Below are 18,093 nucleotides of genomic sequence, written 5' to 3'. Positions count from 1 at the left end.
ATATTTTCCTCCCTCCAGCAGATATAATGCCCTCAACTTGATAAAATGACTGCATGAATGCGAATATTATAAATTAAAATGTTATGCAGACCTGCACTGCATTTAACACATTGTTCAAAACTGATACTATATTACTCAATACCCCAACAACTACAATACAATTATATGCTTTGATTCTTGTTATACGATACGATTGCTTTTAAATGCTAAAATGTACTTAGGAAAGGAGCTTTGATTATTTTAATATTGTTAACATACTCGTTAGCTGCCGGTTCATTCTCGGCATCTTTCGTGATGCCGTTATTTAGCTCCATTATTCACTCTGGAAACTAACTGAAACAAACACCAAACAATATGGAAAATGCATGCAAGCAAAAACAACTGATTCAAAAACTTTTAATGGATAATTATGTTTGTATGTTTGTTACCTTCTATTTAAATATTGTTACACGGACTTTCAGACAAAGCTCATCAACATTAAGCTGACACTTGTTGAATCTAAGCATTTATCACACGATTGAATGATACCGTTTATTCAATCTCTGTTTTGTTCGTACACGAGTTAGAAATATAACATGACAGCATACTGCAATGTTAGTGGAATATTCGTTTGTCTACTTCATCTGTTTCCAGTACGAAACGTTTTGTAATCAGCGGAAAAGTAGTTTGCTTAATAAATGCATACATGTCAGTATCATATAAGTGATGATGGGCTATTTGATTTTCTTAAGTTTAAAAAACACATGCTAATACCTTATGTTTTTAAAACACAAAGGGATTTTGTGTCATAAAAGTGGCGCGTTTATAAGAAAAAGACAAAATTTAATATAAAAAAAATTCATATAAAATGTCATCTCAAAACGGTATATTTTTGCGGTTCATCATAACATTATCAACAACGAACATTAAAGTATGCGAGTGTTAATTTATTATGTTGATGTTGTCTTATTCAACGTATTACAACTACGAGCTTTTGCAAAAAAACACTATCAATTTTAATTTTGTCGGTTTGAGAAAGTAATTAAAACTTTCCACTCCTATCTCGCAATATGATCTCATGTCCGGTTTTTCAATAAGTATTTCAAAACGTCTGACGCGAGCGCTTCAATAATTGCTTTATAAACACTGTTAGCATTAGTTATAAACACACTAGGAACTCTGTTGGGAAGGAAAGAAAAACAGATGCCCTGTAAGTTCATAAAGCCGCTGACTAAATAGTGGTTATTTAGCAATAACAAGTTAAGACTTGTTGCTATTTCAGTTTTAACATATTGAATAAGGACGTGTGGTATATGGGTCGACAAGCAAAATATATCAAATGCGTTTGTGAATGCTTTTCATACGAGAGAACAATAGTTCCAATAAAACCAATGAATGTTTAAAGTTGAATACTTGGTGTAAGAATATACACAACAATATTATTATTGTCCTTTTTCGCTTGATACCATTAATTATGCATATTATCTTGTCTTGACTGACGAATGTATTTAAAGGTTCAATTTTTGTTATGTAAGCAATTTTTAGGTGTAAACATATACGGAACACAGTTGATGGGATGTATAAACAAACGCCCCGTGAGTTGATAGATACGATGGTCAGAAAATACACGAGGATCAGCAGTCCTTCCAACCTTGCTTTTAGCTTATATAACCCTCTCCATGAACTTTATAAATAGAATTTAATGCTTAAATGTGTTCCGACATTATGCTCCGTTTTGTTCTTGAACGATGGGTCTTTACTGTAATTCACGTCAAAAACCTTAGCATACATTAAATGCCATTCCGATGTAATTATATGTGTGGTAAGATGATTAAATTATTGGTGAATGACAAGTCATTTCGTGACAGAAAATGTGAATTAAATTAATGTCTACTTGAGGCTAACAGGAATTTATCTCCATCTTATGTTTCTGGAGTTACATTGTGTCTTGTAATTTTAATAAAGGCATTTTTATTCAATAAAACATAAATAAATGCTGTTTATAAGTGCATGGTTTTGGCCTATGTTTTTTACCAGTAGAAAAGGACACACGTGTCGGTAAACTTCCTCATAACGACATAAAAAAAGACACCAAAAACCTCAGTGATGCTTAGCAAATAGACTGAGACAAACGTTTCTATGAGATATCGAACGTATCATTACATAAAATTATGTTTCTATGTTGTTCCTTGACGAATGTGCTGGACGTTTTGATCTTGCTTAAGACAGGAACGAACTCCGTAAGATGACGGAAGATACAGGATGGATCGACCGTTAACTTTCATACACGATTTTGGAAATGTGTTCTCGAGAACTGTATTTACACCTATTTTCGATGTGTTTACGTAACAAATTAATGAAAACTATAATCTTTAAATCAACCTTCTCTTATATTATGGTATTTAAAATATAATCTTTGGCGATGTTTAATGAATAAAGTATTGAAGAAAATTACCAAAAGTATGGAATCAGTAAAATGTTTTTCATACATCATTTATACAGACCATTATTAATTCATATTTTTCGACATAGTCTATGTTCTAAATAATAAATAAAACATGCGTTTCCGTAGCAAAACAAAAAAATGTCAGGAAAATTAAATAAAAATTACAGACTTTTGGTGCAACTAATGCGTTTGTGATCCATTTTCTTATACTAAATATGGAAAATGTAATGTTTTTATTACAAAATTGTACACAGAATACTTGGAACGAATAGTCCACTTTTTTAGATGAATATGACAGATTCTTCCAAATGCACATTTTTCAAAACGGATAAGGAAACTATAAAACATATTTTCTTAGACTTATCTATTGAAAAACTATTATCGACAACCTGTTCCAAACAGTATATATATGAGCCGCGCTCTGTAAAGTGGGTTTAATGTATTTGCATAAAGTGTCGCCCCAGATTAGCCTGTGCACATGCATTAAACCCCTTTTTTTCACAGAGCACGGTCCATAAAAAATAAAATCGTGATGCTGCAAACTAATCGTTTATTAGAGCAAAAATGTATGTGTATAAATGCACGATATCTCCAACACAAACAACCTTTGAAAAAGGAAGACACTTAATAAAATCAGAATATGACAATATATAAGATATAGCTGATAATATGGAACTTGCTTGGACATATTTTAAAATATGCAATGTTTCTCAGAACCACCTCTTTGTGTAGATGATTTTCGCTTTACATATAAATCCCTCTTTTTGTATTAATGCTAAGAGAATTAAATGACTTAACAGTACCCTAATATGTATTAATTAATATTGTTCTGCACTCATCCTCCATGCGCTCCTTAATACTCGAGCATACTCAATAGTCATCTATAAACAACAAATTATATCTAAACATATCAAATTTACTTTGCTCAGTAGCACTAAGTCAAAGTTAAACTATTCACGCAACCCCTTCCCCCATCCGCACACAATTATATTGTTGTCATAAATCATATATTATACATTATGCATGTATTCATTTCTGAAATGTGTACTAGAATGCTTTTTTTCACCTGTATGAAAGTTGTGTACAAGAAAAAAATGTTATTTTGAAAATGATAATATTCATTTCTAATTGTGTTTCAATATGATTTTAAATTGGTGTCGCATGTTTGTTCAATAAAGACGTGGGACTAGAAAATTTCACAATAAATTTCTCATTGCATTAATAAAATTGTTGTCTCGTAGAAATAAATATTATTTTGACAAAGTCGATGTTCATCCACAAATACAACTTAAACAACTACGAAGTTGTGTTTATGCGTTTCCATTTAAACAGCCGACTACCACCGCATTACGCAATACGGCTGTCCGGTTGATGGTTAAAGATGGCACCCGTGGTTATCGCCTTCACATGCCTTACTCATTTCATGAATAATAAATAGCGATTTACAGTCTATCATTTCCACAATAACACGCGCACTACTACCAATGCTACTATAACAGAAAGCATACTATTGCATACTCATACTAATAGTTGTTTGATAAATGCGTACTTTACATGTTAGTTGTAAGATGTTCCTTATCACAGAATAAACTTCTTACTTATTCACATGTTTTACGGACGGGAGACTTGCGTTTTATTTTGTAGTTATACTAGAGAAAACGTAAATGGCATTTATGTCTAAAATATATGGTATTAATATTCACACATTTTGTCGCCCTGAACAATCGGTCGACAGTACTATCACTGCTAAAGGGATGCATTTGATGTTTTCTTTCATAGATATTACAGTAGATTAATGAATACATTTAAGCTGTATTGCTCCCGTTATGTTTATTATTTTCTTCCACTAATCCAGTGATCGTGTGGTGGCATAAAACGTTATTGAAGCTTTTCCCGACATTCTGCAGAGATCAGCTATGGCATTAAGTGCCAATTAGTCGTGACACTTGAGAGGAATTTTCAAATGTAATGGAACATTTACTTTTGTATCAAAATAAAGTCCAGGACAAAATGAAACAGATCCCAGGACAAAATAAATTAATACATTGACATTTAATGCATATAAAGCACCTACAATAAGTTTTTCGTATTTTAATCATGTCGTGCACTTCTTTTTAAAAGTGTTATTGGTAAACATGAAACAAAAATTGTTTGCGCAGTGCTCATCCGCGTTTTTTTTTCATTCCTGACGAATAATTTCAAACATTCGTAAGAAAGGAAGCGATGAGCATGCATTCCTTGGAAGCAAAAAAGCAATAAGTACAACTAATTACACCTTCACTATATTGTTTACGTCTGCGATCATAAGACAGTATAAATTACAGTGTCATTTGCAATGTTTAATTTGACCTTAAACATCGTGGAACACCGTTATAACGTTCGATTTGAAGGCCTTATAGTAACACACCTAAAGAACTGTCGAAATGAAATTCTGTTGAAGCTTAAAGATTCAACATTTGCTTATTTGTGTAGTTAATTGTTTTATCGATGGTTTCTCCTCGACAACGGTTTTTTTCCGTATTTAGGATATAATGGAAACAACTGTTAATTTTTTTTTTCGCTTAATCCTTTTACATTACTTTATTGTCATTTTGTTTGAAAAAACAAACAAAAATATTACAATAGCAAACATACTATTTCACTTTGTTGATATTTAGCATGCTATTAGTATACATCATGGCATGTACACATACCGGGTAAATATGACATTCTGATCGAACATGTGAAAAACAGGTAGCTATAACGAATTTAATAAAAACGAAACGTTTCTCGTATAATCTAAGCCAACATATGTCAAAATGATCAAAGTAACAACACCTCACATTATGTACAAATGTATCAGTTAGAACGCATTGGTGTTTGCTGTGCTTTGCCGTTCACGTATCATGGTCTCAATGATATTATAAGGCAATGATGTGTGAGGAAATAAATGTTTCATTGTCTACCAAAATTTTCTAAAGAAAAAACAGAAATAACATGAACCGTTAGATTACTACCTACACGCTGATATGTTTGTATGCCTGTATTTCGTTTAGGAAGAGTCAAATGAAGGAACAGTTATTGACTTTTAGAATGCAATCACAACTACAGTCAAATGAAGGCACAGTTATTGACTTTTTGTAATGCAATCACAATATGATTGCACACCATTGTATATAAATTAAAAAAGTTTGCTTTTTACAAAAAAAAACTGATAAAACTATAACAATTATTATGAAATTGTGACTTCTTAAAACAAACGAGTCAGCTTCATATTTTACTGTAGGATGCTGACACAATGTTATGTGAATTTTGAAACATTGACAAGACAATGACTCATCTCAGCAACAAAAGAAGCGAAGTCGTTGCAAATTTGCTAAACTCTTGAACAGCGCTTTGAAATTGCACGTCAATCTTTCAATAAATGTATAAAATGACTTTTCAAACTGTAATTGATAAACAATATAATGATTTTGACACTGATTTCACCAATAACTCCGCTCAAATATCGACACTTACTTCTTGTAATGAAGTAATATTCCTCTAACGTATTACGATCTATCATCCGTGGAATGTAACATCAACCCACTGTTAACACATATTACAATACAGAAAAGCCTCCGTAGTAAGTATGCGCTAACGATGCTGACAGTGTTCGCAACTGAACAATAATGTCGCTGTTATAGATGCGTGCTGCGTATGAGTTAGCGGCTTCTATGGGCTACCACGCATGTTATGTTGATAAAGAACAAAGAAATTATATACTTGGAACTACCGAATCATCTGCGAGCTAGTGAAAATCGCGCGCGTTATTAGATAGGAGAATGCATCCATCCGATCGGATATCTGACCTAAATATTAGGTATCAATTCGGGTCATATCAAACCAGCAGGGATTGATTAACATGCCTTAATGCCAGAAAGAGGGGTGTTTTGCTGTCATCGCGTTTCGGAATGTGAATATTGAAAGACAGATATAAGTAATATAAAGGGGTAATAAATTGAACAAAATGATGAACGAGATGGTTATGAAAACAATTCGTCTGCCTACTTAAAAGATAGTCTTTAAGAAGATTGTTTTAAATGTTCTGAAAAGTTAAAACGTAAGAAAATATGCACACTATTCGTTCTTATTTAATTTCAAAGCATCAAATACAAATTTAAAAAGCTGTGTTCCAGTACTCGCAGAGTTTCGCATATTTTTTGGTTGTGAATAAATTGTGGTATCTTATTAGATAACATATTATTATGCATTTATGATTATAAAGATGGTCATATATCGTTGAACCAAGACACGCTGTGACTGTTTAATCAAGACGGATAGCTTCAGTCGATCTTCACATATATTGATACCTTACTGCCCACACATATATTGATACCTTACTGCCCACACATATATTGATACCTTACTGCCCACATATATATTGATAACCTACTGCCCACACATATATTGATACCTTACTGCCCACACATATATTGATACCTTACTGCCCACACATATATTGATACCTTACTGCCCACACATATATTGATAAATTACTGCCCACATATATATTAATACCTTACTGCCAGCACATATATTGATACCTTACAGCCCACACATATATTGATACCTTACTGTCCACACACATATATTGATACCTTACTGTCCACACATATATTGATACCTTACTGTCAACACATATATTAATAACTTACTCTCCACACATATATTGATACCTTAATGTCCACACATGTATTGATACCTATCTGTCCACACATCTATTGATACTTTACTGTCCACATATATATTGCTACCTTACTGCCCACACATATATTGATACCTTACTGTCCACATATATATTGATACCTTACTATCCACACATATATTGATACCTTACTGTCCACAAATATATTGATACTTTACTGTCCACACATATATATTGATACCTTACTGCCCACACATATATTGATACCTTACTGTCCACACATATATTAATACCTTACTGTCCACATATATATTGATACCTTACTGTCAACACATATTTGTCAAAATATTGATGTATGTGTATTTATGTATTTCTTTTGACCTTGCAGTCAAGGATAATCCATAAAAGTGCAAGCACTTATTTCCAATGGGATCCTTTGTTTTTAGCATAGGTGCAACGCACCTATGCTTAAGGTATATACTACATTTCGAAAATGCACATGATACGGTTGATCATTATGAAGCCTTACCTGATCAAAAATCAGACGAAATTTCTATTTAATATAGTTTATGGTAATTCTACAATTTTTTATTTGGAAACATTTTTCTAACGTTTTCTTCCAAGAATATTGCTGACACCGTTTTTAGTGATTTTTTCTAAGACCGTTTTATGTAAAAAAATCTTCTTATTACCTAAAACAAATTTCGTTCGTAAAACAATTCTATCTGCACAATAAATCTCAATCTCCTACGCAGTGGTCTCCCTTATACTAGAAGTTACTGACCGGGCAAAGCAAGGGAAGTAACTGCTGTGAGGAGTTTCTATAAAAATCTGCATTCGGAAATCTGTATTCAGAACTAAATCTGTTGTGCACGTCTGCATCTAACGCTTACCACAATTTTTACGACAAATTCTTGACGCAAACGAATAGGGAAGCGTCTATTTTCACTGGGGGCTGACGAGGTCAAATCGTAGTCCGTTTCGCTACGACGTCGGGTATAGGTTTTACTACGAAAACATTGTGTAAATACACTACTTAATCAGGCGAGTTTCATCTTTTCTGGTGTTTATGGATTAGAGAACGGAACATCCAGTAATAGTAGGTACTTATTTTCAATAACAAACTAATAACAAATACGCGTAATTGCAACCTTTAAGTTTATTTTAAGCTAAAATCGAAATATTTTGATTTGAAGCAATGCATAAGGTGGTCATTCTGTTAAAATAGCTAATTACGGTTACTTAAATAAAATAAAACTACATGTTACTTTGATTCAGTGTACATAACACATTTTAAAGTGCAAAACAGGTTACGAACATATATTTTAATTATTCAAATGCTTTTTTTCGAAGGAAATTACAAGTCACTTTATGTATAGGTTTCGCACAGAGTAGGTATTGGTTGCGCAACGAAGTACAAATATAATGTATAGGTTGCTCAACGAAGTTTCTGTATCCATTTCAGGACAAATCACATGCAGTTTGCAGTTACTGCAGACTGCCATTTCCCAGTGCAAAAGATGCCGTGCTTCACTGTGCGCATGAACATCCAAACGAAAAGGTTGAACCCGGTAAAAGCCGGCAGAGTCCCGGCAGAGTCCTGGTATACCGTCACTACGCCGGCACTCACCGGGACTATACCGGCATTAGACCCCGGCAGAGCTGCGGCAACGCCCCGGTTTAACCGGGGACAACCGGGACTCCACCGGGAAAGTATTCAAATGTTTCATACCGGTTGTTCCCGGTACAGTCCCGGTTGTTCCCGGTGCCAAGCCGGTCGTTGCCGGTCCTACCCGGTGACTCCCGGTTCATCCCGGAGGTATTAAACATTTTAATACTTTCCCGGTGGAGCCCTGGTGGAGCCCCGGTTGTCCCCGGTCGTCCACGGTTCATCCCGGTGGAGCACCGGTTCATCCCGGTAGGGCCCCGGTTCAACCCGGTAGATGCCTGATCACGCACTGGGGCTCCGCCGGCATCATAGTGAGACTGGGCCTTAACCGCATTGTAACACGAGGTAAATTTACCGGCTGTCATGTACGCAGTAAACAATAACCTGTGACAGAACCCACTGCCACACCTTTACAACAATATATTGGTTATGCAATTGCGGATTTGTGCCATTGGGGTCCTACTTTCCACACCTTACGGCTGTTACAGGTGTGGATTTTACAGGTAAAATCATGTATACGAACATGAAATTCATCTCAAAATTAGTTGACGATAACCGATTTTCAAGAAAATCGCTTTGATATATATACAATGTAAAAATCAAATTCCGTATGAGATAAATAATGATCGAAGTTGGGACATGGGATTTACTTTGACATAAGCAGAGTTTTGAGATAAGCGAGTTGGGGATAACGAGAATCGAATGTTATTTGATAAAGAGTACCGTATGCTGAAAACCTATCGTCGGTCTGTATCAAAATGAACGTATAAGGGATTGTCACGAGGTAAAGATGCGTCATTTTTATTGAGACCGACGACATTAGGTTATCGACTCTCAACTGTCATCTTATATTATATGGATTTTCGAGTTTAATCGTTACATTTGGCCTAGTCGTGAATTTAATTATATCATAATAATGTGCAATACAATGTCGACTGTGCGCTTCGAATCATTTTGTGCCGTTGTTACTACCTCTTCCTCAAAGGAAACATCCAGCCACTCCATGACTCTGTATTAACTTTTTTTTCTTTATTTTGCCTTCGAGAGATAACCAATACGTCTTCTGTGAGAAACGCATACACGCTAAAGCGTTGTCGTAGCGAGGCTTATACGTATACTGTCAGAGACATGATCATGCTTAATAATAATATTTAGCCTTTATTTCTGATAACTGAGTCACCCTATACATTTCTAAACACACCAGTGGCTTAACGATACATAGATCAATATGGAAATTGTAAAATTGTGTCAATTAAACACAGTTGTAAACCTTAATTGCATTTTTAAAAGTGAAACTTGACTTTGCTTTGAAAATCAGCGGTATATTTCATGTTTAACCGCATAAACCAGACACATCTTTGATTATAATTTGATGTAACAAACCTATGAAATGTCATTATGCTTAAATTCAGAGTTTTGTTATTAGAAAAGCATGATCTTACATGTTTAAAACACAATTTTCGACTAATACTTTCTCGATGTCATATGTTTTTAAACAATGTTTTCGTAGTAAAACATATACCCGACGTCGTAGCGAAACGGACTACGCTTTGACCTCGTCAGCCCCCAGTGATTTTCATTTGTGAAAAGACTAGTTCGATACAGATCTGCCCGTGCTTAAATTTTGAAAGGCTTGGGTAATTATTTTTCATAAGCGTTTCAAACACTGATGTAAATGGAAAGATTATCTATTTAAATAGTCGGTAATTGTTTGAAATTATTGATTTGAGAAATTCGCGGATGGCGATATCGAACTACATTATACCACGTGACGCCATTTTGTAACTGAGTCTCGCACATATTAATGAAAACGTGCATTACCACATTGTACAAATATCTCCCAGAAGCATGTAATTGTTATGAGTTACTTCATCTTTTCATTACACAAACAACGGACACATCTGTAGGAAACTATTCTTGTCCAAATTAAAACAACAACAGAAATAAACGTCCAGCCAAAAATAACATTTACATCCGGGCATTTACCTTCTCGCAAAATACCAAGCTCACTTAATACGTGTTCCTGATGTTCCGATTGTTATAGGAAGATTTGCAATATTTCCTCACTTCCTGTTTCAATATTTGTACTTAATCTTAAAAATAACTTTTCTTCTTGATAGCCTTTTAGTTTTTCATTCTGTCAACTGTTCCCTTAACATTTACTTAAGCAGCAACTTCCCTGTATCTTGCACCTATGCTTTTAACGCCATCGGCGCTCTCGTTTTGCTGAAGAGACAGCAAGCAGAAGAGGCAGCATTGAGATACAAGGAATCCGGGTGCGATACCCTAGCTCTTTGTGTTACCACTCGACCACCGCACCACCCTATATACCATCGATACACCATCGGGTGACAGTTGAACGTACATTTTATAGACCTACTTTGCAGTTGTCCGTAAGTGTGACATGGTACGTTTGCGTCATACGAGACATTTTATTTTACAACCCTTAATGTCCACATATATATTGATACCTTATTGTCCAAACATATTTGTCTAAATATTTATGTATGTGTTTTTATGTATTTCTTTTTACCTTGCAATCAAGGATAACCCATAAAAGTGCAAGCACTTATTTCCAATGGGGTCCTTTGTTTTTTTGCTGAAGAGACAGCAAGCAGAAGAGACAGCATTGAGATACAAGGATTCCGGGTGCGATACCCTAGTTCTTTGTGTTACCACTCGACCACCGCACCACCCTATACACCATCGATACACCATCGGGTGACAGTTAAACGTACATTTTATAGACCTACTTTGCAGTTGTCCGTAAGTGTGACATGGTACGTATTCGTATTACGAGACATTTTATTTTACAACTGAGTTGATGTTATCCTAACCAAGTGATGCTATTTGATAACTTAGTTAATGTAAGCCTCTAATCATCAGATGTCGAATTTTAAAATTTGGTCTACCGTTTAAATTTGTTTCCGTTTCTTGATTGTGCAGTCCACTATTTTATAGTTTCTGCCATTAAAAAAAATTCTGATGGAGCATTATAATTTTGGTAGGCATTTGTTCTATCGAAATCTGGGAGATATTGTTTCCTGAAAGTCGCCTAGAGAGTTAGCCTACGCTGTTGGAAAAAAACATGTATACAATGAAAGTAAATCAATTTTTATACTGTATATACTGTAGTTTCATCGTTTTTCTCAGACGGGTTAATCACGTAACTATCAAGATGGCGACGTTTATGCCAAAACAGTTATTTTTCGTCGTTTTATACCCTTCATTTATTTTGTCTTATTTTTGAATGCCGCTTAATTTCCAGTCATATCAGTAAGAATGTGATTTCGTATTAATATTCCCGTTTGATCTCGACTTTACTCGCTACAGATTTTCTTAGCGAAAGCTCTAATTTTGTGATCCCGCTTAGAAATTCTGAATAAGCATTAACAGAACAGTACAAAACATATTTTATTCACGTAAACTTTACAGTTTTTGTGTTATATATATGCATACATATAATAATTAATACAACATAATTATTCAATGAAGTATGGGTCATTAGTTATCACATCTACTGTATTTAACAGGATGAACTTATATACAATCTATATTCATGCTTATTGGATACTATGATTTATTTCATATGGTAATAAATATGTATTGTTGGAACAAAATATATTATAATCAAGTTATAATCTAATCTTATAATAATCTAATCTTATATCAAAATATAAAATTATTGGGTCTAATGATCATATCTTATATCAAAATATCTTATAATCAAATAAATACATTATTATAATGTATTTTATGACTAGTCTGTTGTCTTGATAAAATGACCAGTGTTATAAATCCATCAATGCTACGTTGCGAATTTTCAAAGCTTCAAATATATATTTACATAACATAAACAATTCAGATTTGTTGTTTGCATCAAACAGTTGTATCAACTTAAACTTACTAGGCCTATTTCTATAATAACTTTTTATATAAATTGGTCTTAAATGAGCAAATGCTGTATATTTAAACATCAAATGAAATTCGTCCTCGATCTCATTGGTAGAACAGATTTGACACATACGTAATTGTCTACCCAACTGTTCGTATCTACCAGTGTGTATTCTCAAGTTATGGAAACATGCACGTTAGTTCGTAAATACATCTCTGAGATCTTTGACACAATGAGATCTAGATAAGATTTAAATCCATGTGACAGGTTAAGTGTTTTATACATAGTTAAAACTCCACTATCTGTAACATTTTCTTGCCGTTGTTGCAAATATTCATAAATTAGCCTTTGCCGAAATGTACAAATAAACTTGTTGGCATTTATAGGTATGTCACTACACCAAACATAGTAAAAACCGTATCCTGTAAGAAGGTTCTTAAATTTACTAAACCAATTCGTTTTATTACTACTGACATCAAACATAGCATCTTCTACAACTGACTTGGTAATACTGTTATCACTATCCTTTAACTTTAACCAATATTTTATAATACGATTATATCGGTTTATATACAATGAGTATCAACCCAGTTCATCGTATACAGCTACATTAGCTTTAGACTGTCTAACACCAAGCGTAGCTTTGCCAAATGTTAGATGCAGCCTTTCTAACTGTGATGATTTGGTAAACCCCCATATTTCACACCCAATTTTTTTCAGATTTGACAATAAATTATTCAATGCTTTAAAACCTTTTCCATATAACGTCTGAGAATTAAGAATAAAATCACCAGTGTAGATCAATGTAACACCTAAATATTTAAAGTCATTTACAACATCCAAGTATTCATCAGCATATATCCATTTTTCATTACGTTTTATACCAACTCGTTTGCGAAATACTGCAACTTTTGTCTTCGCAGTGTTCACTTCTAATCCCCATGTTTTACAGTAATTATGCAAATGATCTATTGACAATTGTACATATTCTGGGGTTTCACCAATTACAACCATGTCATCTGCGAAAAACAAATGAATCAAACACATATCCTTTATAACTATACGTTTGCTATTTCTATTTTGCAAATACATCTCTAGATCTTCTACTAAGAAAGAAAACTATATCGGGGAGATTGTCTCCCCTTGCCTCAATACAACTGATATATTAAGTACTCAGAATAGTTTTCAAAATGTCTAACACATGACTTAACAGATTGATTTTTTTACATGTTGCGTATAATACGCAACACTTTACCATCAACGTTAGCTTTATACAATTTTAACCATAGGGCATTGAGATATATCGAATCAAAACAACGTTTCATATCAACGAAACAGCAATACAAACGTTTATTCGAATTAACATAATTTTCAATAATTGAGTGTAGTACAAATACTGCGTCTACTGTCGATCTACCCTTTCTAAAACCAAATTGTGCATCAGAAATAGTGTTATTTTCTGTGCACCATTTTGATATACGTTGGTTCAGTACACTGTTAATTAACTTAGCAAAATTACGTAATAAAGTTATACCTCTATAATTTTTTACATCAGACTTATCGCCCTTTTTATTTAAAGGGGTCAATAATACCCTTGGTCCATGCAACTGGGAAATTTCCCGTATTCAAAATAACATTGAATATCACTGTAATATGACCAGCTAAAATATCACAAGTTTCTGTGAAATATTCAGTTAATAATGTATCTGTACCTGGCGATTTCCTCGTTTTAAGTAATTTGATAGCTTTTCACACTTCGTCATATGTGATTGTATTATCTAGCTCTCCAAATGTATGAGAAAATCATTAAAATCGTAATTACTATTGAAATCCTCAGCTTCAACATTTGAAGCCTGGTTTATATCAGCAAACCTTTGTTCAAAATGGTTCTTGAAATCTTCAAGACGTATATTATTATCGGTGTTATTTGCTTTTTGCAACCGAAAATATTTCCAGAAATCTTTTGGTCTACTATGTTTTAATTTTTCAAATTCCTTACAACGTTTGAATTTATAAGCTCTGCGTTTCTTTAAAACAATGGTTTTATACTGACATTTTAATCTACATAGTTCAACTCTATCTATATCACTATGCGAATTATTATACACATATAAGGCATTTTTATACAAAAGCTTAGCCTCTCGACATTCATTGTCCAACCATTTATCCGAGTCAGATATAACACATTTTTGAAACTATGGGTACTTCACACTGTGCTTAACGAATAAAGGATCTGCCAGCTCACGTACAATTTCCAAAAACCTATTAACCATATAATCAACCTTATTATCGCAATGTTCATCAGCATTATTAACTACATTGTCAAAATCTGCCATTTTAATTATCAGTCCCTCTTGAAACGTATTTTTTCTTCATCACTCCACTTTAAACGTTCACTTGTATAAGGATCTTCCTTAACAACATGCCTATTACAAACAATATCAAATGACAATGGGGCATGATCACTAAAGTTCATGAAGCCATTAACAGAGAAACTTTGAACAACCCTAAAATTACCCTGACTAAGAATTAAGTAGTCGATCACACTAGAACCAAATTTATTAAATCATGTATATTTACCTAGCCCAAAGTCTGATCCTAGTCGGCCATTTGCAATCCTTAAACCGGTACCTTTACACATATCTACCAACTTATTCCCGTAACTTAATGTATTGTATTTGCTAGTTGATATTAACTTTAGACTTTTCAAAATATTGTCTTGCAATAACATTTTATAGGCAAAATAGTGTTTGAAAACCTTGCCACATTCTTCGCAATATTTGTGTTTCTGAATATATTATTCAATAGCACATGTATAATCATAACAAAGATGTATTTCAAAGGAAATTATCATTTTTGACGAGCAATATATCATAATTCTTACATAAAACATATAATATGATACTGATTATTGCTTTTATTTTTTTAAATGTAACGTTTTATCCGCAAAAATGTCCATATTACAATTATATATTGTAATATGATAATGTAAATGTAAAAGATTTTACTTGTATAGAAATAATTACGTTTTAGTCAAAAGTAAGTTTTCTGTGAAAACAAGAAAACTATCACTATATTTAGATCACATGGAAACATACCGTTAGCATGATATTTGGGCAATTATGTTTGACAGAACAGAACAGAAAAGAATAGTTTATTTTGACTTAAGCATGTGAAGCTCATCGTCATTAACATACATGTAAATAACAGCATGCGTTGAAGTACACACAAAACACACACATCATTTTAAAGAACAAATAATCTAAATAAACACGAAATAACCATATTTCGTGAACATATTTCGTGAGAATGGTACATGGATGGGTTGAATACACAGTGGTCACACAATGTTATGCATATAGTTTTACAAATATAGGTATAATTACATATTTCTGACCTTATTTTTTGTAAAAATGTAATTCTATTTAACACTACATATCTTTGACATTTTTTCTTATTTTAAAGCATATTAAACTGTACATGGCTAGCTTTCCTAATACAGTTTTGTTTGAACTATTAAGTAGTTTAATCAACTTAAACATATTTGGCCGGATTCTATAACATTTCGGAAATAATGCATTCTTAACATCATTATAGTAAAGGACATTTAAGAACAATGTGAAATTCATCCTCGATATCATTTAGGTTACATAATATATATTTGCGTTTATCTCTGTCAATTTTCTGATGTCTGCCCGTTTCTATGGATAATTTGTGAGAAGACAAACGTAATTTGCAATGATGTTCCTATGTTTTTTGTTTTCAACAATATCAAGATACGATGATCTTTCAAATACTGGTTTTAATTCCTTATATAGGAACATAGAGGTACACGACGTCACACTGACATCCCAGTTGGTGATATACTGGTCTCGTAATCTGTTTTTGAATAACGGGATAAAGTGATCATTGTTAACAGATTCGGGGAATAGCCATACATCGGTGAAACCGGTTTGGTTTAGAATGTCATGTATTTTCGATGACAAATTGTTAGCATTATTTTTACGTTCAATTTCTTATCTCTGTAAAACTACAACTTGTTTAAGAATACAATTTCCCTGTTTCACAGTATTTAATTTCAAAAAATATTTAACCATCCTGACATATCTGTCAATATGCAAGGGGGATCGATCAACTTCGGCATATAGTCATAGTAAATTTGTTGACATTGTTACGTTCAATAGTCTTTTACAAAATTCACGGTGAACTCGTTTAATATTTCCGGCTTTGATGGATCCCTAAACTTCGCAGTAATAGTTGAAAATGGATGATACATATGCGTCAAATATATTAAACATGATATTTATGGGTACGTTCGTTAGGTTGAACAAAGAATGCATTACTTAAAATGCTTTGACATATAGTGTATTTGTAGCGGACACGAACGATCCACCACTTGACATCGCAATTCCAAGGTAATAAAAATTGTTCACAATTTCTAGTTCTTGACCTTTATAAGTCCATTTTAATGCTTTACTGATTGAACCCCCTTTTCGGAATACCATGACCTTGGTTTTTTCAATGTTAACTGTTAAATTCCATTTATCGCAGCAGGTTTCTTAATTGTATAATGACTCTTGAAGACCCTCTTATGTTTCAGAAAATAAAGCCGCGTCGTCAGCGAATAATAAGAGATAGATAGATATTTGATCTAATGTCATGCCGGCGTTTATTTCATTATGCAGACTTAATTCGATGTCATTAATAAAGAGTGAAAACAATATGGGCGAGGTTATCTCCCCCTGAAATAGACCAACGTTACAATTGAATATGTCTGACAGTGAACCCATGTGTTTGACCTGTAATTTGACTTCATTGTACATGGATCAAATAAGGGTGAATAGTTTACCGTCGATGCCCAGATTAATCATTTTACTCCATAATTGACCGCGATTGATGACGTCATATGCTTTCCGGTAGTCAATATAAAAACAAAATAGTTTTTCTTTATTGTGCAACTGTCTTTCTATGAGGGCATTAAGAATAAATATTGCATCTACTGTGCTACAGTTTGGTTTAAAGCCGAATAGCGCATCCGTTAAATTGTCATTATTTTCCGCCCATTGTTTAAGACGTTCATTTAGTATACTTGTAAACAGTTTGGCAAAACAACTTATTAACGTAATTCCCCGATAGTTATTTGGGTCTGTAATGTCGCCACGTTTATGTATTGGTATGATAATTCCGGACGCCCAGCTGCGTGGAAAACAGTTTTTATCCATTATGTAATTACAGGCTCTATAAAGGTATAGATCCGTAATTATTTACCGATTTTTAAATATTTTTTTCATATTTTATTTATAAAGGTTATCAAAAAACAATATATATATATATATGCTATTGGACATTACAATAAAAAATAAGCAAAACAACTTGTTTTGAGCTCAAAATAAAGTGTCCTTCAAGTCAATTGTGTTTACAAACAATCATTTTATTTA

The 18,093-nt window shown here is 33.3% G+C and overlaps 1 protein-coding gene across 6 annotated transcripts in view; it reads right to left on the bottom strand.

The window, feature by feature from the left end:
• The window catches only part of LOC127871468 (glutathione hydrolase 1 proenzyme-like), a 187,887-nt gene that overhangs the window by 26,142 nt on the left and 143,652 nt on the right, over positions 1 to 18,093 (bottom strand). For 2 of the 6 annotated variants that reach the window (XM_052414423.1, XM_052414457.1), the window contains exons 1-2: positions 5,924 to 6,108; positions 259 to 333 (exon numbers count right to left, since the gene is read on the bottom strand). The exons of 3 other annotated variants lie outside the window; for them this stretch is intronic. In XM_052414423.1, the coding sequence (XP_052270383.1) occupies positions 259 to 314 (56 nt within the window). In that variant the 5' untranslated portion in view covers positions 315 to 333; positions 5,924 to 6,108. Of the gene's footprint in view, positions 1 to 258; positions 334 to 5,923; positions 6,109 to 18,093 lie in introns of those variants that run through there. One more of the 6 variants, XM_052414441.1, reaches the window with a different exon arrangement.

The sequence above is a fragment of the Dreissena polymorpha genome, chromosome 1, assembly GCF_020536995.1.
Source record: "Dreissena polymorpha isolate Duluth1 chromosome 1, UMN_Dpol_1.0, whole genome shotgun sequence".
NCBI lineage: Eukaryota > Metazoa > Mollusca > Bivalvia > Myida > Dreissenidae > Dreissena > Dreissena polymorpha.
This window is presented reverse-complemented; position numbering and strand designations above follow the sequence as displayed.